Source organism: Mobula hypostoma, chromosome X1, assembly GCF_963921235.1.
Source record: "Mobula hypostoma chromosome X1, sMobHyp1.1, whole genome shotgun sequence".
Taxonomy (NCBI): domain Eukaryota; kingdom Metazoa; phylum Chordata; class Chondrichthyes; order Myliobatiformes; family Myliobatidae; genus Mobula; species Mobula hypostoma.
The window spans coordinates 57,482,393-57,505,636 of record NC_086128.1 but is presented as its reverse complement, the minus strand read 5'-3'; the positions used below and the strand labels follow the sequence as shown (position 1 = coordinate 57,505,636).

General features: G+C 41.5%; 1 protein-coding gene across 7 annotated transcripts in view; it reads left to right on the top strand.

Annotated features, from left to right (window-relative positions):
* LOC134340419 (phosphatidylinositol 5-phosphate 4-kinase type-2 beta) overlaps nt 1-23,244 on the top strand; it is a 258,524-nt gene that overhangs the window by 209,528 nt on the left and 25,752 nt on the right. For all 7 annotated transcript variants that reach the window (XM_063037625.1, XM_063037629.1, XM_063037630.1 and 4 more), the window contains 2 exons: nt 12,379-12,492; nt 19,275-19,530. In XM_063037625.1, the coding sequence (XP_062893695.1) occupies nt 12,379-12,492; nt 19,275-19,530 (370 nt within the window). The remainder of the gene's footprint in view (nt 1-12,378; nt 12,493-19,274; nt 19,531-23,244) is intronic.

The following is a 23,244-nucleotide window of genomic DNA, read 5'->3' as shown; positions in this document are numbered from 1 at the left end:
GTGTGAGTCCCAAAATCCTCAGAACTTTCTACAGGGGCACAAATGAGAGCATCCTGACTGGCTCCATCACTGCCTGGTATGGGAACTGTAATTCCCTCAGTCACAGGACTCTGCAGAGAGTGGTGCAGACAGCCCAGCACATCTGTAGATGTGAACTTCCTACTATTTAAGACATTTACAGAGACAGGTGCGTAAAAAGGGCCAGAAGGATGTATTGGGGACCCGAGTCACCCCAGCTGTTACCATCCAGGAAATGGTAGGCAGCATAAAAGCCAGGACCAACAGGCTCCGGGACAGCTTCTTCCACCAGGCCATCAGACTGATTAATTCACACTGATACAATTGTATTTCTATACTGTATTGACTGTCCTGTTGTACATACCATTTATTACAAATTGCTATAAATTGCATATTGCACATTCAGACAGAGACATAACGTAAAGATTTTTCCTCCTTACGTATGTGAAAGATGTAAGAAATAAAGTCAAATCAATTCAATTTACTATCCCTCTCAACCCCATTCTCCTGCCTTCTCCCCATAACCTTTGACGCTCTGACTATTCAAGAACCTATCAACCTCCGTTTTAAATATACCTAAGGACTTGGCCTCCACAGCCGACTCTGGCAATGAATTACACAGATTCACCACACTCTGGCTAAAGAAATTCCTCCTTATCTCTGTTCTAAAGGGACGTCCTTGTATTCTGAAACTGTGTCATCTGGTCGTGGACTCTCCCATTATTGGAAACGTCCTCTTCTCATCCACTCTATCTATGCCTTTCAATATTCAATAGGTTTAATTTCAATGAGATCCTCCCTCATTCTTCTAAACTCTGGAGAGTGCAGGCTTCAAACATTCCTCATACGTCAGCCCTTTCATTCCTGGGATCATTCTCATGAACCTCGTCCGAACCTTCTCTAATTCCAGCACAGGCCCAAAACTGCTCACGATACTGCAAATGTAGTCTGACCAATGTCTTATAGAGCCTCAGCTTTGCATTCTTGCTTTGATATTCTAGTCCTCTTGAAATGAATGGTAGCATTGCATTTGCCTCCCTCACCACAGACTCAACCTGCAAGTTAGCCCTTAGGGACGGCCAGGTTGCCTTGCTCCCTGTTTAGAAAATGTTGTATGCCTTACTGCAGACAGCATCCTGGTTAAACTCCTGGTGAATTGAACGTTAATCTTGTAGTGCAACAACTTTAAAATATTGAGATTCAAAGCCATCATATTACAACATGTTGGCTCTCTGATGTGTTATCTTTGCTGTCTTGGGAAGATGCCCACAGGGAAGAACAAATACTTTCGCTGCTTCTAAGCACCTTCTTGAGCTTAGAGAAAGAAGCCCAGAGGAGCTATCTCTGGTGCCAGTAGAACTTGGCTATGATAAACTAGGGAAACCAGGCATTGAGGAAAGTAATATTCATCTACATTAGTAGATGGCTGTAGGTACAGAATAACACCTCCTGAGACAATTGATGCAAGAACAAGATTTAACAGGACTTCATAAAGCCAATTTTAAACGTATTCATAATAAACCACCTTAATCCCTATCCCTAGAGTGGCTGTGACAATATATCTAGAGATGTGTGCATAAGTTTTCAGAACATTTAACCTCAAGTGAATTTCATAGCTATGGATGTAATTATGGAATTTGTCTGTGCTGTTTCTTCAAAAACATCATTACATTAGAATGCATGTTATTTTAAACTGAATGCTATTGATCGATATTACCAGAAAGAATATAGTAATTAAAAGCTAATTCTATTACGTTCCTCTTTTACTGAGTAACTACAAACTCCTCTGGCAGGACAACATGCCTCGTTAATCTCATGATAGGAGGCTGAGAAAGCTCTTGTTTTCTTGACTCTGATGTTATTCACACTGAACAGTTAAAGGTTAGATTAGATTAGCATTATCTGTCACATATACATCAAAATGCGTCATTTGCGTCAATGGCCAACACTGTCTGGGTATGTGCTGGGGAGCAGTCCACAAGTGTTGCCATACTTCCAGTAGCAACATAGCATGCCCACAGTTTACATACACTAAACCTTATGTCTTTGAAATGTGGGAGGAAACCAGAGCTGTTGGAGGAAACCCACACGGTCACGGGGAGAACATACAAACTCCTTACAGAGAGTGTCGGGAGCTGAATGCCAGTTGCTGGCATATAGAGCGTTATACTAGCCATGATGTGCAATAGTCCCTTTCAGAATGCTTAGCAGTGAAGTACTTTTGAACTGTAGCCACTTTTGTAATGTGCGTAGATCTGCAAATATTTTGTACACATCAAGCTCCCACAGGAAATAATGTGATTAAAAGTTGTGGATGAGAGGTCAGAACATCAGAGTTAACACATCTAGACATAGAATATACAACAGTACAACGCAGTGAAAGCCCTTCAATGGACCTTTTAACCTACTGTAAGATCAATCTAAAGGCTGATTTATACTTGTACATACTAGCTTACGCCATAATGTACGCAAGTGGGCTATGCCATTGTGAGCATTTATACTTGTGTGTTGGTGTGTCTGCGTCGCTCTGCAATTCACCGCCAAAATGCTAGTTAGCAAAACTCAACACGAAGAAACTCAAACTTCAAACAATGGCGACTGAAACTGAAGGAGGATGAATTTTCTGTGCTTGTCCGGCCACTGAGAGACATGGACAAGGAAATACATTTCAAATGTTTTCGGATGTCGGCAGGTAGATTTGATGATTTGGTTCATCGTCTCCAACCATTTATTTCGCATCAGTGTAGGCACAGTATACTCAGAGACTGGCGATCACCATTCAAGTTTTAGCTTCAGGTGGAAGTCAACGGGCTGTAGCAACTAGCTGCAAACTGGCGTGAAGCACAGGGTCTTCCATAATTTCGGAGGTCTGTAAAGCTTTATGGAAAGCATTGCAGCCAGAGTTCCTTCCCTGCCCTTCAGTCGCCCAATGGGAAGCTCTTGCAGCGTAGGAGGAAATGCGATGCTCCCGAGTGGACCAATCACAGTTGTTGTGGTCTGCGACACCATAACACGTAGTTACATTTTGGGAGAGGTGCGCGTTAGGCTACGGTGTAGGGTTCGGCATAGAGTACAGTGTAGGGTATGCTGCTACGCCGTACCTATGGCGTACATTTGACGCACAAGTGTAAATCAGCCTTAACCCTTCCCTCCTTCATTGCCCTCGATTTTTCTATAATCCATGTGCCTATCTAAGAGTTTCCTAAATGTCCCTAATGTTTCTGCCTGGCATCCCTGGCAACGTGTTCCATGCACCCAGCACTCTCTGTGTGGGGGGAAAAAAAACTGCCCCATATATACAATATGCTGACCTGTTAGACATTATTTTAAAAATGAATCCTTTAGTGAAAGGTTTTATTGGGAAAATTTATAATTTACTATTACAACAGTACAATTATCCTTTACTTGAGATTAAGCAAGATTGGGAAAGAGAGCTTAACGTGACCTTGATAACAGAGGATTGGTTGTGAATTTTGAAGTTGGTTAACTCTTCTTCAATTTGTGCCAGTCACACTTTAATTCAATTTAAAATTGTACATCGTTACTATCTGACAAAGGAGAGACTGTCTAAAATGTTTCCTAATGTTGATAGATGTAAAACTGAGACAGCTACATTGACACACATGTTTTGGCCGTGTTCTGTATTGAAACAGTTTTAGAAATCTATTTTCTCTACAATTTCTAAAGCTTTAAAATTAATTGACAACCTAATAAATTGATGGTTTTGTTCAATATAATCCCTCAATATATTCATGGTATTTCTATATCAGACCAACATATTATTGCATTTGTTACATTATTGGCCAGAAGGGCTATTTTATTAAAATGGAAAGATGCCCCTGCTCCCACTTTGATACAATGGTTCTCTCAGGTGATGTTATGTCTTAGTTGGGAGAAAATCAGAAGTCGAACTTTTGATCCTCAATTTGACTTTGAGAAAGGGTGGGGTTCTTTTGCCCGCTACTATTTGAGTTGATTAAGATGGTTCCCTTCTGATTTTTGTTTAAATGGATTTGAGTTGAGGGATTGATGTTTTTCTTTTATGGAAGCTTGTATGGCGTATAGCTCCAGGGTTGTGCTCCCAATGGTTTTTTTTACTTTTTTTTTTGTTAGTAGGGTTTTTTTGTTTTAGTTAGTAGGGGTTCTTTTTTCCTTCTTTCTTTTTTTCAAAAAAATAGTTTTAACTTTTTGTTTTCTTATTATTGATATATTGTTTAGCTTTGTTAATCAGTTATTTGATAATTTAATTTCTCATTGTACATATTGACATGACTTGATTACTTTAATGTTTTTTGTTGATCTTCAATAATAATTAATAAAAGAGAGTTTAAAATTAAAATGAAAAAAACTACCTCTGACACCACTCCCCCATACTTGCCCCTAATCATTCTGAAATTATCTCTTCTCACCCTGAGAAAATGTTGCTGGCTGTCCACTCAATTTATGTCTTTTATCATTTTATACATCTCTGTCAAGTCACCTCAGGTCCTCATTCATGCAAAGAGAAAAGCCCTATAACTTTAAGGTGATTGTTGGAAAGTACAGGGGGAATGTTCTGCTTGCAAGGATAAGTACCAGGAGGGAGATCAGTGGGGAGGGACAAATGGACAAGCATAGGGAGTGATCTCTGCAGAAAGCACTTGACCCTGCACCTCCTTCTTCACTACCATTCAGGGCCCCAAACAGTCCTTTCAGGTGAGGCAACAATTCACCTGTGAGTCTTTTGGGGTCATCTACAGTATCCAGTGGTCCCCATGGGGCCTCCTGTGTATTGCTGAGACCTGGCATAGATTGGGAGACCGTTTCGTCCGCCAGAAAAAGCGGAATCTTCCAGTAGCCTCCCCATTTTAATTCCACTTCCCATTTCCACTCCGGTATGTCCATCCATAGCTGCCTCTACTATCGTGATGAGGCCACACTTACATTGAAGGAATGACACCTTGTATTCCGCCTTGGTAGGTTCCAACCGATGGCACGAACATCAATTTCTTTAATTTCTGGTAATGCCCCCCCCTTCATAATTCCCCATCCCCTTTTCCCTCTCTCACCTTATTTCCTTGCCCGCCCATTGCCTCACTCTGGTGCTCCTCCCCCTTCCCTTTCTTCCATGGCCTTCTGTCCTCTCCTTTCAGATTCTCCCTTCTCCAGCCCTGTATCTCTTTCACCAATCAACTTCCCAGCTCTTTACTTCATCCCTCCCCCTCCCGGTTTCACCTATCACCAGTTTAACGCAACGCGCGCGGCCGTCGTGAAAGCGCAGAGGAACATCCAGAGTAACTTCTGAAATGCCTGCTTCGCTGCCACTGTTACTGTGCGATCGAGAATCTCCGGAGGGGAAGACCCCAAATCCTCGGCTTTGCGTATCGCCTGTTGCCAGGGCCGGGGTCGAAACGCTCGGCAGAGATGGTGCTCAGTACTCGGTGTCGAAGAGGTGGTCGGAGGCTTGGAGTTGTTTGGACGGACTCGGAGTCGGACTGTGGTCGGATGCTTCCAGGATGCTGCATCGGCAAATTGGCACTGGAGGTTTACCGTCTGCGTGAGATGATGGGACTTCCAAGAGACTCTGAGATTTTTACTGTGCCATGGTCTGTTCTTATCAAATTACGGTATTGCTTTGCATTGTTGTAACTATATGTTATAATTATGTGGTTTTTGTTAGTTTTTAAGTAAGTTTGTCATGTGTTTTTGTGATATCATTCTGGAAAAACATTTTTATCATTTCTTAATGCATGCATTACTAAATGACAATAAAAGGGGACTGCGTATTCTCATAATCATAATCAACTTGCGTTTCTCTCTCCCCTCCCCCACCTTTTAAATCTACTCCTCATCTTTTTTGCTTCAGTCCTGCTGAAGGGTCTCGGCCTGAAACGTCGACTATATATCTTTCCAGAGATGCTGCCTGGCCTGCTGAGTTCCTCCAGCATTTTGTGTGTGTGTTGCTTGGATTTCCAGCATCCACAGATTTTTGCTTGTTTGAGACATAGGAACAGTATTCAGCCATTTGGCCTATGGAGTCTGCTCTGCCATTCTATCATGGCTGATTTATTATCCCTCTCAACTCCAGTCTTCTGCCTTCTCATAACCTTTGATGCCCATACTAATCATGAAACTATTAACATCCAATTTAAGTACATACAATGACTTAGCATCCACAGCCATCTGTGACAATGAATTCCACAGATTCACCACCCTCTGGCTAAAGAAATTCCTCCTCATCTCTGCTGTAAAGGGACACCTTTCTATTCTGAGGCTGTACCCTCTGATCCTAGATTCTCCCAATATTGGATATATCCTCTTCTGATCCACTCTTTCCGAGCCTTTCAGTATTCCATAGGTTTCAGTAAAACACCCAACCCCCCTACTCCCAGTGAGTATAGGCCCAGAGCTCCTCATATGTTAACCCTTTCATGTGATCAAGTAATTTGTGCTCCAAGACATTTTGGCTTGGTTCAAAGGTGCTGGTGTAAATAGGTTTTGTTGGAACTCTACAGGTGGTAGACTTTGTAATGGACGTTTATCTTTGCTCTTTGTATCCTGATAATTTGTCATTTTTTTACATTGTTGCATCTTGTACAATGAATGGCTTTTTTATTTGAAGTGCGTTGATTATTGTTTTATAGCCGGTCCATCTCTCGAATAACCATGAGATGAATGGGCTATCGGTTTGATTTCAGCTGGTATTGGTTGTACCTGCTCGCTACATCAATCATCACTTCCACACTGTAATCTCAATACAGCGCGGCCCCAGTACATAAATTAAATAAACACCCTAATGGTAATTGAGTAATATACAGCATGTGTTATGCAGTGTAGTTAAGCATTGGCAACAGAGTTGCTCGATGGTTTAGAACACATTAACAGGCAATTGAAACTTCCTGAACTTTTTTTTCTTGGCTTTGAACTGAAAGAGTGATTGAGATTTATCACATGGGTATTGTTTGTATTACCAACCAACACAGCCAAGGATGTGCTAAGGGCAACCTGCAAATGTCACCACACATTCCAGAGGCGACATAGCATACCCATGATGCTCAACAGAATACAATACGCTACAAAACAACAATAACAAACCCAACCCCCTTTCTTCCCTCCAACCTCCTAAACTCATGGACAGTGTATTATCACTGACGTATGTCCTGAAATTTGTTGAGTCAATTTGCACAGGGATATTTAAAGAATATCCCTGTTGGCGCGTGGCCAAGTGGTTAAGGCGTCGGTCTAGTGATCTGAAGGTTGCTACTTCGAGCCTTGGCTGAAGCAGCGTGTGTGTCCTTGAGCAAGGCACTTAACCACACATTGCTCTGCGACAACACCGGTGCCAAGCTGTATGGGTCCTAATGCCCTTCCCTTGGACAACATCGGTCTCGTGGAGAGGGGAGACTTGCAGCATGGGCAACTGCTGGTCTTCCATACAACCTTGCCCATGCCTGCGCCCTGGAAACTTTCCAAGGCACAAACCCATGGTCTCATGAGACTAAAGGATGCCTATAAAAAATTTAAAGAAAATAATGTAACTGTATTACATGAGTATGTAAGTTATCTAAGCAGCAAGGAACAGGAGGACATGATGTTGAGATGAAGGAGAGGTTGGAAGATACCAGAGTTAAGCTTAAACATCAGTATACAAGTTCAAGATTATTATCACCTGACTGTACATTTATACAACCAAACGAAGCAATGTTCCTGCTGACCACGGTACACCCACAAAATATATATCACACACAGCACATTGAAAGAAATTACCACAAATAAGTTAATATAATTCATTATGCATGTGAAGTGCACAGCACAGGTAAATAGTAGACTGCTCACCCTCCTGGTGACCTGACTTCAGTGATGGTAAGGTATTCATTAGTCTTAAGGCCTGAGGGAAGAAGTTGTTACCCAGTCTGGCAGTTCTAGTCCTGATGCTTCTGTACCTCCTTCCTGATGGTAGTGGGTCAGAGAGAATGTTGGATAGATGTTTGGGATCCTCAACAATGCTTTAAGCCCTTCGTTTGCAACACTTCCCGTATGTTACAAATAGGGGAGAGGAAATCACTGGTGATCATCTCAGCATTTTAATGTGATTGATTGATTAAGATGAATATCAATACAATCATACAATAAATTCAATATAATTAATATAAGAAAACAAACTATTTGCGTTTGTAAATGACTTTTATGTCATTGTAGGGGATTCCAAAGCACTTTGCAATAAAATGATTTTTGCAGTGTAATCCTTGCTGTTTCATAAAATCCATGATAGCACAGTTTGCACAGAGCAAGCTTCCACAAGCAGTAGTGTGATAATGAACTAATACTCTAGTTATGACACTAAGAATTGATGGTGAGACTGCTGTGGATAATTCCCTGACTTTTCTTCAGATCAGAATTGTTACGGCTATGACTTCCCTCAGGTTTTGAATCTTATTATATGACAACTAAATGTAAATCAAAGTAAGGAAACGGCTGAGTTTTAATGAGCAGTTTTGAGCCCCTTACCTAAGGAAAGGTTTGGAGATTTGTATTGGAGCATTGGAGATGGTCCATAGGAGGTTCACAAGAATGATCCCGGGAAGGAAAAGGTCAATATATGAGGAGTGTTTGATGGCTTTGCACCTGTACTTGCTGGAGTTTAGAAGAATGAAGGGGTATCTTACTGAAACCTCTTGAATTTTGAAAGGGCTAGACAGAGTGGATGTGGAGAGGATGTTTCCAATAGTGGGAGATTCTAGGACCAAAGGGCACAGGCTCAGAATGCAAGGATGTTCCTTTAGAACAAAGACGAGGAGGAATTTCTTTAGCCAGAATGTAGTGACTGTGGAATTCATTGCCACGGATAGCAGCTGTGGAGGCCAAGTCACTGAGTGTATCTGAGTGTTGATAGGTTCTTGATTAGTCAAGGCGTCAAAGTTTTACGGAAAGAAGGCAGGAGAATGGGGTTAATCAATCAGCCATAATGGAATGTGGATGAGACTTGATGGGCTGAATGGCCTAATTCTGCTCCTATGTCTTATGGTCTTTAAATTCACCTCCCCCCACCCCCAACCTGGTGCCATGACTGAATTAAATCTCAGAGTTTCAAATTCAAATGGCAAATGCTCCGTGGGCTCATGATCAAATGTTACAAGTTACATTTCTGATTAGTAAACAATTAATGAAACATGCCTGTTGCCACTGTGATGTCATTCCTGACGTGCATGATCCACACATGAAGTTTCGTGTTTGTGTGCCTTGATCAGTAAAGATATGCTTTTAGTCACATGAACATCGAAACATACAGTGAAATGCATTGTTTGTGTCAAATCAAATCAGCGAGGATTGTGCTGGGGGCTTCTGGTGCCAGCATAGCACGCCTACATCTCACTAACTCTAACCATACATCTTCGGAAAGTGGGAGGAAACCAGAGCTCTTGGAGTAAACCCACACAGTCACAGAGAATGTACAAGCTCCTTACAGACAGTGACAGGAATTGAACGCAGATCTTACAGCTGACATTGTAATAGTGCCACGCTAGAGGTAAAACAAAATGTACGAGTCTTTGATTATTGTGAATGTTGGTGATAGATGCTTAGTTAAGATTTGCTAATGTGTAGCTATTTTGACTGTATACTCTGAAAACACCATTCACATGCACCACTGGCTAGGAGCAATTTAGTAGACAACTACCATAATGGATACATATCATACTGTTGGATTCTAATGTTTTTAATCCAAGGTTCTTTTGGAACTCAGGAAAGAAGCACAAGACTTGTTTCACAATCATTTTATGAAGTGTTAATAAAACAAAAAAAATTAAGTGTGGACAGTAATGGGAGCAAATGCTAGCAGCAGAAGGGAAAGAAGAAGCAAAAGCTGGCAGCATCTTGTGGTCAGTTCTATTTATACCCATAAATAAGAAATATTTCATTCAAGTCTTAGATAAGAGTTAACCAATCATATAGCTCCTATTCAAATAATACAACACCAAAGAAGCATACAGAATCATACAAACGTCGTCACTAGGGGACACACTGAACAATTGCATAGACAAACTGTGGCCATTAGGAAACATACTAAACAGTTACATAATACATACATACACACAAAGGTTCATTTATTATCAAAGTATATAACTTTGAAATTCTTCTTCTCCAGATAGCCTCGAAACCAAGAAAGGAAAGAAAGGCAGCACAAACATCAACCCCCAAATCCCTCCTCTCCGCACAAAAAACAAACAAAAACGGAACGGGCACATCAACCCCCAAATCCTCCTCACCCAAAAAAATGAGAAAGATCAGGCGAAAAAAACAGAATATAAAAAACTATAGGACTGAAAAATAGTTTATAGTCCAAGTTCATATCCAAAATGTAGAAAACCTGAGTAATGTTCTCCAGGCACTGTGGCAGGCTTTTCCCTCTGCGGCAGCAGAGCGATCCCACCAATGATCAAAAGACAGTCTCCCCTCTCCAGCAGCAGAGTGATCCCTCCAGTGATCAAAAGGCAGTCTCCGCTGTCCAGCGGCAAAGTGATCTCCCCAGTGATCAAAAGGCAGGCAGCTAGTGATCACCTTCCACATTCGCCTCCATGTTTCAATCTCGCTTGTTGCTTTAATGGCCGAACAATGGAAGCTTTAATTGGCAAAATGGAGTCGAACACAGGCTCACGCCCCACAACCGTTCCGCAGTCTTTTCACCACGAGGTTTGTGCACGCTACCTTTATCTCCCAGAATCCTCTCGGAGACTGTACTGTACTGAAACACCCAAATGATCTCCAAACTGCAAATCCCGGGCTCCAACAGTTCCAGAATCATATTTAAGATGAAAAGCAAATGTTAAAGACATAAAAGAAGTGAAATATATGGTTTCATGATCTATCCATAAGATGTTGACTGAAGGAGCGTTGTAGGCAGGCACCATCTTGACTGGAAGATGTACATATAAAATACTAGCAGGTGTAAATTGTTAAACTGCAAAGATAATGACAATTAAACAGTGTAGTGCAACAGTATCAACACCTTGCCATAAAGGGTTACAGATATAAAGTCATCATTTAACCAGGGTAGTACAGGGCTGCCAGTTCCCCTGATGCAATAGGCAATTATAAGTCAGTAGGTTTGAGCTGATAGACGAGTATACAGTCAATGAAACATTGTTCCCTCTGCTCTAAGTGCAGACAATACCTCAGTTGTAAATGGTTGAATAATCTTCCTGATGGGGAAGGGGTGGGAATGATGTAGTATAGAGCTTTTATTTTAAGAACATCTTTTAAAAAAATGCAAAGGATCATGGCACAGTGATGGTTCAGTTGAATCAAGCTAACAATGGTCAAGGCTGTCAGAATCCAGAACTAAATATGCCAGAAGTATTATGATGCACTTTGTGCTTGGCTTTCCAAATAGTTAGATTTGTGAAAAAGTGGAATAAGTGTATGTAATTTAAGTTTCCATTTATAATTACAAAACTCTTCTGAACTCAGGGAGATTCTGTATTCAGACATTTGAATGGCATCTTTGCAAGATTGTGAAGAGGTTGCGGTTTTCTGTTGATCGCTATTTATTCAAATATAAATTTGAAATAATAGTCTTATGATAGAATATAGAGCATAGAACACTGCAGCACAATGCAGACCCTTCAGCCCTCGATGTCATTCCGACCTTTTAACCCAGACCTTAAATCAATCTATCCCTTCCTTCCATTTTCTTTCATCCATTTTCCTATCTAAGAGTTGCTTAAATGCCCCGAGTATATCTGTCTCTGCCACCCCCTGGCAGTGTATTCCGTGGACCCACCGCTCTCTGTGTAAAATGGTACTTTGCTGAAACCAATACGTTTAATCACGCAGACAAACCTGCACCTGTTGCATTGGAGTCTGTCTGACCTTGGGTGGTGGTTGACTCTTGATGCTATATCTGTAGGGTATATATAAGGAACCCATAGGAAGGAAAGTTATTAGTACAGAAAATATCTTTTGTCTCAGAGTCATAGAGCACTACAGTACCAAAACAGGCCCTTCAAACATCCTTTTAAGGTGAGTGGAGGACCTATAGAGGGGATGTCAAGGGTAGGATTTTCCACACAGAGTGTTTTAAGTGTATGGAACACACTGTCAGGGGTGGTGGTAAGGCAGATACATTAGGGACATTTAAGAGACTCGTAGGTAAGCATGTGGATGAAAGAAAAATGGAGGATTATGGATTATGTAGGTGGGAAGGGTTAAGTTGATCATGGAATACATTTATATATTTGGGAATAAAGGTATCTCTGCCTTATTTCCCATATGTTGCAAGCAAATTTTATTTTAATATATTTATTTTTAATAAATTACATATTTGGATCAAACCGTCATGTAACTTGCATTATGTGTAAGTGTGTTTGATATCTTTTGTTTCAGGCCAAAGAGTTGCCAACGCTAAAAGACAATGACTTTCTAAATGAAGGGCAAAGAATTCAAATAGGGGATGAAAATAAAAAGATGTTTCTGGACAAACTTAAGCGTGATGTTGAGGTGAGTAATGATGATGACAGTTGCAAAGTGGAAACTGCTGAATTATGCTGCATGAGAAAGATCTCTGAGACAGAATTATGCTTGGTCAGATGGGACCTGAAGCTGGATGGTGCTTCTCTCCTGTCAGTGTTCCATGTGGAATACTTGACTCCTGCTTGATGCCTTTGTGTTTGGATCTCAAGAATTTACTCCTTGTTCCTTTCAATGATTTTGCAGCTCCTCTTATTCACCTATGCCTCTTACATTCTTTAAACGGTAACCTGTGCCTAACATCTTCTGCCAGCCCATAGAGCAGCAGAATGAATTAATCACAATGTTTTAAAGCTGAGCTTGTAGGCAGAATAGTCTGGTCTCTCCATGTACCCCACGATTAAGAAGTCATTAATGCTGGGATATTGCTGAATGGGACACTCAAAGCTTTGCTTATCCCTTTGCCTCCTCAGATCCCACCTGATAGAATGTGTTACTCTAGCAGCTGATCTTTTTTATGATGTGACGTGGAGCAAAAGGAGAATATGTGTTTTTTATTGAAAAGCTGTGATCTGCTTGAGTATGAGAATGGACTTGAGAAACTGACACTCTCCTGTAACCACACTGACTAGAAGCTCTGACTGAGACAGTCATATTGGCTCATGTTAAATTATGAGACATACAGAGGAGCACAATTAGACTAATTGGCCCATCAAATCTGCTCTGCCATTCAGTCATCTCTGATTTATGTTCTCTCTCAATCCCATTCTCCTGTGACCTTTGACGTCCTTACTAACAAGAACCTATCAACCTCCTCCAATGACTTGGCCTCCACAGCCATCCGTGGCAATGAATTCCACAGATTCACCACCCTCTGGCTAAGAAATTCCTCCTCATTACTGTTCTAAAGGGACATCCTTGATGATGAGAGGCATTGATCGTGTGGATAGTCAGAGGTTTTTTTCCCAGGGCTGAAATGGCTAACACAAGAGGACACAGTTTTAAGATGCTTGGAAGTAGGTACAGAGGAGATGTCAGGGGTAAGTTTTTTATGCAGAGAGTGGTGAGTGCGTGGAATGGGATGCCGGCGATGGTGGAGGCAGATACAATAGGGTCTTTTAAGAGACTCCTGGATAGGTACATGGAGCTTAGAAAAATGGAGGGCTATAGGTAATCCTAGGTAATTTCTAAAATAAGTACATGTTCAGCACAGCACTGTGGGCGAAAGGGCCTGTATTGTGCTGTAGGTTTTCTGTGTTTCTATCCCTCTATTCTAAGGCTGTGCCCTCTGGTCCTAAATTCTTCCACTATTGGAAACATTCTCTCCACGTCCAGTCTATGAAGGCCTTTCAATATTCAACAGCCTCCCGTTCTTCTAAACTCCAGTGAGTACAGACCCAGAGCTCTTCATACATTAACCCTTACATTCCTGGGACCATTCTCGTGAACCGCCATTGGACCCTCTCCAATTTCAGCACATCCTTCAATAAAGGGTCCAAAATTGTTCACAATACTCCAAGTGTGGTCTGATCGCGTATTTTGGGAAGAATCATCCTCACTGAGAAAATAATGGCGCTTTGATTTATAACTTTTGGGCAGCATGGTAGCAGAGTGGTTAGTGCAATTGCTTTACAATGCCAGTGAACACAAAATGAGGTTTGACTCCCGTCACTGTCTGTTAGGAGTTTGTATGTTCTCCCTGGGAACCACAGGATATTCCTCAAGATGCTCATATTTCTTCCCACATTCGGGTTAATGAGTTGTGGTTATGCTATGCTGGCGCCCAAAGTGTGGCGACACTTGCAGTTTGTCCCCAGCACATTGTCACAATGTGTTGGTTGTTGATGCAAAACAACACATTTCACTGTGTGTTTCAATGTACATGTAGCAAATAAAACTAATCCTTATCTTTGCGACAGCACAGTATCATAGCAGTTAGCATACCACCATTATAGTGCCAGCAACCTGGGTTCAAATCCTGCCACTGTCTGTAAGGAGTTTGTACGTTCTCTCCGTGACCACATGGGTTTCCTCCCATATTCCAAGGATGCACAGGTTAGTTGGTGCATTGGTCACATAGGTGTAATTGGGCAGTATGGGCTCATGGCCCAGATCTCTAAATAAAATGATATGGTTGAAGTTCATTGCAGTGATGCTCAGCTTTGCAGTTCAATTGAATGGATCTTGGATTTGGGACTGCTTGTGAACTAATACAATTCTGGCTTCTTCCCTTCCTAGTCCTCATGAAGGGTCTTAGTCCAAAATATCCTTTCCATAGATGCTGCCTGACTTGCTGAGTTCCTCTAACATTTTGTGTGTCTTCCTCTGATTTCCAGCATCCACAGAATCTCTTATGTTAAAGCTTAAACCGCGGTCTAATCAGCACTTGAATTAATCTCGCACTTAATGAATCCAGATGGAGCGTAAAGTGTTTTGCTTTTTTTCAGACAGCACTTTTAAGTTTATCCTGGAAAATGCTGGATTTGAATCATTGTACTGTTTTCAGTGAAGAATAAATAATATATCAAATTCACATTTACAATTGGTTGTACATATGTACTGTAAGATGTGGATTTCAGTTCTATTTCCTTTAACATATCATCCTGGTGCTCTTATTGAAAGAATGAATTAAACTCAGACACAACACGTGGTTCCAAGGGACGCTGGATAACTATTCATTAGAATATAAAATGCCACTGATCTGAGTTTATTTTGAGGGTAAAACTAATAACTCATAATATAATTATGAGTCCTCATGAAGAGTTTTGGCCCGAAACATTGACTGTTTATTACTCTTCATAGATGCTGCCTGACCTGCTGAGTTCCTTCAGTATTTTGTGTGTGTTACTCTGGTGAACCAGTAGTTTTTTCTATTTCATTTTATTAATGGTGCCTACTGACATAAAGGTGCAGCGCTATGTTCCCTCTAAAGGCTGATTTATACTTCTGCTTCAAGTCGACACCGTAGGTACGGCGTAGCCGCGAACCCTATGCAGTGCCTACGTGGATCCCTACGCCATAGCCTGACGAGCATCTCTCCCAAAATGTAACTACGTGTCACGGCGACGCAGACCGCAACAACTGTGATTGGTCCGCTTGGTAGCATCGCATTTCCTCCTACACTGCATTGGGTGACTGAAGGGCAGGGAAGGAACTCTGGCTGCAATGCTTTCCATAAAGCTTTACAGACCTCCGAAATTATGGAGGACACATTTTGCTTTTACGAAAAAGACGCTCGCTTCTAGTTTGCCCCAAGAAAGACTACCATGACCATGAAGCCTTGCACGGGCAGGTGTGTGCGCATGCGTGACGTGCGCGAGTTGCAGAGCGACGCAGACACACCAACGCACAAGTATAAATGCTCACAATGCGCGTAGGCCACTTGCGTAGGTTACGGTGTTGAGTTGACGCAGAAGTATAAATCAGCCTCTAAGCTGTGCGCACACATTTTTCAACCAGCGCACAAAGGAAATTAATGTGCGCTCAAAAGGTTAGTTATCTAAAATAATGTAATTAATAATTATACTTATTGAAAATAATCTTTTAGCTAACTGTTTCTGTTAACTAGTTAGTCGGTTTTTCAAGTACCACAATGCACGTCACTAATTTACGTCACCTCACCTTTCCTGTTCCGGTTTGTACAGCTGCATCACGGCAGCAGCCATCTTTGGCAGACAGTGTTCATATCGTAAAGTTTACAAAGATCTGTTTCAAATCCTGTAGATAGCTTACTAAGTTTTTATTGAAAAAGATCAGTCAAATGACCCTGTGGCTAAATACTGTCAGAAGAAATTGATAAACATCACATAAGAAGTAGCTTTACAGGTTTTGAGTGATGTCTTTGATGAACTGGCTGCACTGTGCAAGGTTCTGCAAAAGAGTGGCTGACACCGATTGATTCACTTCATTTTGCGTGAGGCAAAATTAACAAGATTAGAAAGCAGTATCTGGGAGACAATGTTTCGTGGAGTGACAGAGTTAAAGTTTTGCTAAGCCAACAACGTGAAGAAAACAACACAGTAGATACAAGTTCGCTGTTGACTTTTATAAATAGTCTTTGTGTTCATTTAGAAGAAAGGTTTTCTGAAGATGAGGTACAAGAATGGTCAGCTAGTGATTTCTCCGCAATTTGCAGATTGTGACTTCACATTTGGTGATGAACAAGTTAGTACCTTACGTCTAAAATATCAGGAATTTCTAGCTGGAGATACTGTAATAGTTAGACAGTTTAAGGATTTCAAATTTTCCGTGCAAGAAAAATTTAAATCCAAACCCAAGAAAAAATTAAATCCAAACCAATTTCAAACTTTGCTCAAATGGTGGCATTTGTACTTCAAAATGAACAGTTTTGCAACCTTGCACAGTTGATGGACATTGGGGGAACCTTTCTTGCATCTAGTGCGGACTGTGAGCGAGGTTTTAGCTTAATGAATCAACTCAAAAGCAAGCTGAGAAACTATTTAGGTGAATGTCATTTGGATATGTTAATGAGAATCAAAAGCTATCAATTGGATGGAAGTTCTATAGAGTTTACAAAGAATGGGTAAATGCAAAGACAGGAGACAGAAAAAATAACTGAGTGACTTAAATATGTATGTTATTTTGTTGTTATTCTGTGCAGTTTTATGTCAAATATTTTGTAAACCTACATGAACTGTCCCATGCGTGCATTCAGTGTGCACATACTATTGTCACAGGAAAAAAATTTGCACAACATAAGATATTTGCGCACACTGACTACTGAAAATTAGAGGGAACATTGGCGCAGTGGTGTGATCGGAAGATTTGCCATAGTTCATCAGCAATATTTTAGACGTTCCAAACACAAACCCCTTGAACACCCACAATCACAAGTAATTCTACAGATACTAGAAATCCAGAGTAACACACAAGATGTTGGAGGAATTCAGTAGGTCAGGCAGCATCTTTGGAAAGGAATAAATAGTTGACATTTCGGGCTAAGACCTTTCATTGGGACGAACACCAAAGTAGTTTGATTCCCAGATGTAGCCAAGTGTGTGGAATCAGTTTTACACACAACATTTACGTAAAGACAGCCGATGTGTGTTAATGAGGTGTTTGGAGCACTAAATTTACTGTGTGTTTAACGTAGACAGAATATAATAGAGGTAATAGAATAGTATAGCACAGTACAGGCCATTCGGCCCACAATGTTGTGCCGACCCTCAAACCCTGCCTCCCATCTAAGCCCCCACCTTAAATTCCTCCATATACCTGTCTAGTAGTCTCTTAAACTTCACTAGTGTATCTGCCTCCACTGACTCAGGCAGTGCATTCCATGCACCAACCACTCTCTGAGTAAAGAACCTTCCTCTAATATCCCCCTTGAACTTCCCACCCCTTACCTTAAAGCCATGCCCTCTTGTATTGAGCAGTGGTGCCCTGGGGAAGAGGCGCTGGCTATCGACTCTATCTATTCCTCTTACTATCTTGTACACCTCTATCATGTCTCTTCTCATCCTCCTTCTCTCCAAAGAGTAAAGCCCTAGCTCCCTTAATCTCCGATCATAATGCATACTTTCTAAACCAGGCAGCATCCTGGTAAAACTCCTCTGTACCCTTTCCAATGCGTCCACATCCTTCCTATAGTGAGGTGACCAGAACGGGACACAGTACTCCAAGTGTGGCCTAACCAGAGTTTTATAGAGCTGCATCATTACATCGCGACTCTTAAACTCTATCCCTCGACTTATGAAAGCTAACACCCCATAAGCTTTCTTAACTACCCTATCCACCTGTGAGGTAACTTTCAGGGATCTGTGGACATGTACCCCGAGATCCCTCTGCTCCTCCACACTACCAAGTATCCTGCCATTTACTTTGTACTCTGCCTTGGAGTTTGTCCTTCCAAACTGTACCACCACACACTTCTCCGGGTTGAACTCCATCTGCCACCTCTCAGCCCACTTCTGCATCCTATCGATGTCTCTCTGCAATCTTTGACAATCCTCTACACTATCTACAACAGCACCAACCTTTGTGTCGAAAGCAAACTTGCCAACCCACCCTTCTACTCCCACATTCAGGTCGTTAATAAAAATCACGAAAAGTAGAGGTCCCAGAACAGATCCTTGTGGGACACCACTAGTCACAATCCTCCAATCTGAATGTACTCCCTCCACCACCACCCTCTGCCTTCTGCAGGCAAGCCAATTATGAATCCACCTGGCCAAACTTCCCTGGATCCCATGCCTTCTAACTTTCTGAATAAGCCTACCGTGTGGAACCTATATGGTATAGATATTGGGAGTCTTTCAGAAGATACACTCCCAGGAATGACTGAAACACTCCACCTGGGACATACTGAGCAACACACTCAAACTGCTGGAGGAGCTCAGGAAGTCAGCCAGCAATTATGGTGGGAAATAAATAGTTGACGTTTCAGGCCGAGACCCTTCATGAGGACTGGAAAGGAAGGAAGCAGGAGCCAGAGTAAGAAGGTGGGGAGAGGGAAAGGTGAATGCAGTTAAGCTGGCAGGTGAGACCAGGTAAGGGGGAAGGTGAATACAATTAATTTAGTTTAAAAAATCCTCTTGGTTGTCCCAAATGCACTTATAATCAATGAACTGGTTTGAAGTGACAAAGTTTAAATGTAGAGATTTGGGATATTTTGGTTATATGGCTATCTAAACTACATACTTTTCTCAGTCACAACCACAACTGTAGTTCAGCAGATCAACACAAACAAAATGCTGGAGGAAAGTAAACAGTCGACATTTCAGGCTGAGACCCCTCATCGGGACGTATTTTTATTTAAACAGCTTCACTTTACAAAATTTATTTTTAAACAGTTTTTAGCACAATTGAAGATCATGGATTACAGCCTGTTAGTTGGTATCCATGACGTAGATCGTGCCGAGCAAGAAGAGGTCGAAGTGGAGGAGAAAGGCGAGGAAGAAGATTGTGAAAACGATGGAATGAGCCATCCTGTTGGTTCATATGGAACCCCGCCGGATAGCCCTGGAAATATGTTGAACTTCCCACGAATCTTTGGACCAGGGGAGTTTGACCCAACCGTGGACGTGTATGCTATAAAGAGCCATGACAGTAAGCATACAAGTTGCCTCTTTGAAAGATATTTTGATTTTTAAGTATTTTGTTGTAAGGTATTTCCATCTGTTCCTATTTAAGATTATTGTTAGGGGTATCATCACGAGAGGGAGGCAGTGGTTCAGAAAACCCAGAAATCAGTATCAAGTTTACTATCATTGTAAAATTTGCGTTCCATGGCAGCAGTACATTACAGTACATAAAATATACTATAAATTACAATAAAAACTATATATATATACATATATATATATATGTGTGTGTGTATATATATATATATATATAAAAATAAGTAGTGCAAGAAAAGAAGACAAAAATAGTGAGATAGGGTTTATCTTCCACAGGTCATCTTCCGCCAGGGCATGTTTTTGGCTGAGGGGTCCATAATGAATTAAACAGTTTTGCACAAGTACTTTTTTTTTCTCCCCTCTCTCCCCCCTCTCTCCCCCCTCTCTCCCCACCCCTCTCCCACCCTCTCCCCACCCCCCTCCCCACCTCTCCCCCCTCTCTCTCCCCCTCTCTCCCTCCCCCTCTCTCCCCCTCTCTCCCCCTCTCTCCCCCTCTCTCCCCCTCTCTCCCCCCTCCTTTCTCCCCCCTCCTCTCTCCCCCTCTCTCCCTGTCTTCCACCCCCCACAAGTGTATCAACATATTTTGATTTCAGTTTGTTTCTTTTTTCTCTCCAATTTCTAAATTAATAGTTACTTTGACAGATCTGATTTGGGTCCTGTCACAGACATTCTCTTTGTTCTTTTCTCCTTACCTCTGTAACTTAAAAAATAGTTGTTTTTGCACTTCTTCAGTTTTGGCAGAGGGTCCTTGACCTGAAACATTGACTGTTTCCCTCCCCAAGGCTGCTACCTGCCTTGCTGAGTACCTCAAACAATTTCCTTTTGATGTGATCAAACCAATTGGAGAAATGCATAGCTGAACACCTCTGTCCTGTCCACTAAGGGAGATCCTGAACTCACAGTCTCCTGTCATGTTTAATTCTATCCCACTATGACATCTCTGAATTTGACCTCCCCCAGTGCTTCAATGATCCCCTAAGTACGTTTTACAAACAGCTCCTCATCGTCCATCAGGACATGTTACTGCTCTCAGGGGTCCATAATAAATTAAACAGTTCTGGATAACTTTTTCTCCACAGATAGAACATAGAACATTACATCACATTACAGGCCCTTTGGCCTACAATGTCATGCTAACTTCTTATCGTGTTCTAAGATTGATCTAACCCTTCCCTTCCACATAGCCCTCCGTTTTCCTGTCATCCATGTGCTTATATAAGAGTTTCTTAAATGTTCCTGCCTCTACACTGCCACTGCTGGCAGAGCATACCACAGACCCAGCACTCCATGTAAAAAAAATTCCGACATCACCCCCCCCCCCCCGCACTTTCAATAATCACCTTAAAATTATGCCGCCTAATATTAGCCATTTTTGTCTTGGGAAAAAGACTCTGGCTGTCCACTCTATCTATGCCTCTTATCGCCTTGTATACCTCTGTCAAGTTGCCTCTTATCCTCCTTCACTCCAAAGAAAAAAGCCCTAGCTCGCTCAACCTATCCTCAATCTATGTATCTGTACATTGTGATTTCAGTTTATTTATTTTTTCTGAATTAAGTTACTTTGACAGATTTGGTTTGCTTCCTATTACAGGCATTCCCTTTGTTCTTTCCACTCTCTCTATCTCTGCAACTTAAAAGATAGTTGATATTTTTTTGCTTTTCCAGTTCTGGTAGAGGGTCCTTGACTGTTTCTCTCCCGATGGATGCTGCCTGACCTGAGTACTTAAAGCAATTTCTTTTTAAGTTTTGAATATCCATATCTATTGATTTCTTCCCGCCCCCCCCCAACTTCCAGTTTGAAAAAGATCACTTAATCTAATATCACACACAAAATGCTGAGGAACTCAGCAGGTCAGGCAGCATTTTGTGTGTGTTACTCTGGATTTCCAGCATCTTTGCAATCATATGTTTATGACTTGTGCCTAATCTAATATTTCCCTTTGTGACTTGTTCCTAGATATTATTTGATTGTGATTCCATGAGCCGGGTGCTAATTTAATACATATGGGATCTGATTCTGAGTGGGCATCTGAGAAAGGGAGCCCCTTGTTCTAGTTCTGATCATCCAGAATATTGCACGTTTGAGCTGCCACAGTTTATCATCATGTGGTAAAAGTGCTAAATGAAGATTATTGCTTCCAGCTGCACATTGTTTTTATTGACTTGTGCATCGATATTACACTGGGCAAGTAAAGTGCATGGATAGATGTAATGGAAATTGTTGCTCATCTTCGTCTTTTTCCCCTTGTAACATCAGGAGTCACTGTGGGATGTCAAGTAGGAGGCATTGGTCAGAGATGTCTGTTTGATGTTCAGTATTGGAGTCTTTTGAATGGCTTTTAAAATGTCACTGGCTTCAGAATCTAACTCGGTCTTTGATGGGGCACCAAAGGGGCAGCAAAGAAGTGACATTTCGGAGATTCATGACCAACAGGTTTCAACAATTTTCACTGCTATTATTGCCAAATTCTTAAAATATGCCTAATCCTAATTAATGTGATTGTCAGAGTACAAAGGTACAACAGATTAACCAGCACATAAGAAACCAAACTGTATGAGGTGTAGGTTCCAGATGTTGTTAAAGACTGCTTGCTAAATTGGCTCACAATAAGGTTTCCAGCTGAAATTATTGAACTTTTGATACACCCAGTTCATCACAGGAAAAGTTTCCCAGCCACTGAGCACATATACAAGGCGCACTGCCACGAGAAAGCAGCATCCATTATCAAACACCCTCACCATCCAGGCCATGCTTTCTTCTTGCAGCCAAGAAGTTCTATTCAAAAGGTTCAAAGGAACATCTAAACAAGCCTGATGCATTTTGGAAACAAGTCCCATGGACAGATTAAGTTAAAATAGAACTTTTTGGCCGCAGTGAGCAAAGGTATGTTTGGAGAAAAAAGGGTGCAGAATTTCATGTAAAGAACACCTCTCCAACTGTTAAGCGTGGGGGTGGATTGATCATGCTTTGGGCTTGTGTTGCAGCCAGTGGCACAGGGAACATTTACTGGTAGAGGGAAGAATGAATTCAATTAAATACCAGCAAATTCTGGAAGCAAACATCACACCATCTGTAAAAAAGCTGAAGATGAAAAGAGGATGGTTTCTACAACAGGATAATGATCCTAAACACACCTCAAAATCCACAATGGACTACCTCAAGAGGCGCAAGCTGAAGGTTTTGCCATGGCTCTCACAGTCCCCCAACCTAAACATCATCGAGAATCTGTGGATAGACCTCAAAAGAGCAGTGCGTGCAAGACAGCCCAAGAATCTCACAGAACTAGAAGCCTTTTGCAAGGAAGAATGAGCAGAAATCCCCCAGACAAGAATTGAAAGACTCTTAGCTGGCTACAGAAAGCATTTACAAGCTGTGATACTTGCCAAAGTGGGTGTTACTAAGTACTGCCATGCAGGGTGCCCAAACTTTTGCTTCAGGCCCTTTTCCTTTTTTGTTATTTTGAAAGTGTAAAAGATGGAAATGAAAAAGTTTTTCTTGTTCAAAATATTAAAGAAATGTGTCATCTTTAACTTTATGCCTTTTGGAAATCAGTTCATCTTTTACTCACTTAGCTATTCACACTAACAGAAATTTTGACCGGGGTGCCCAAACTTTTACCCCTGAACCAGAGTGGATAACTTC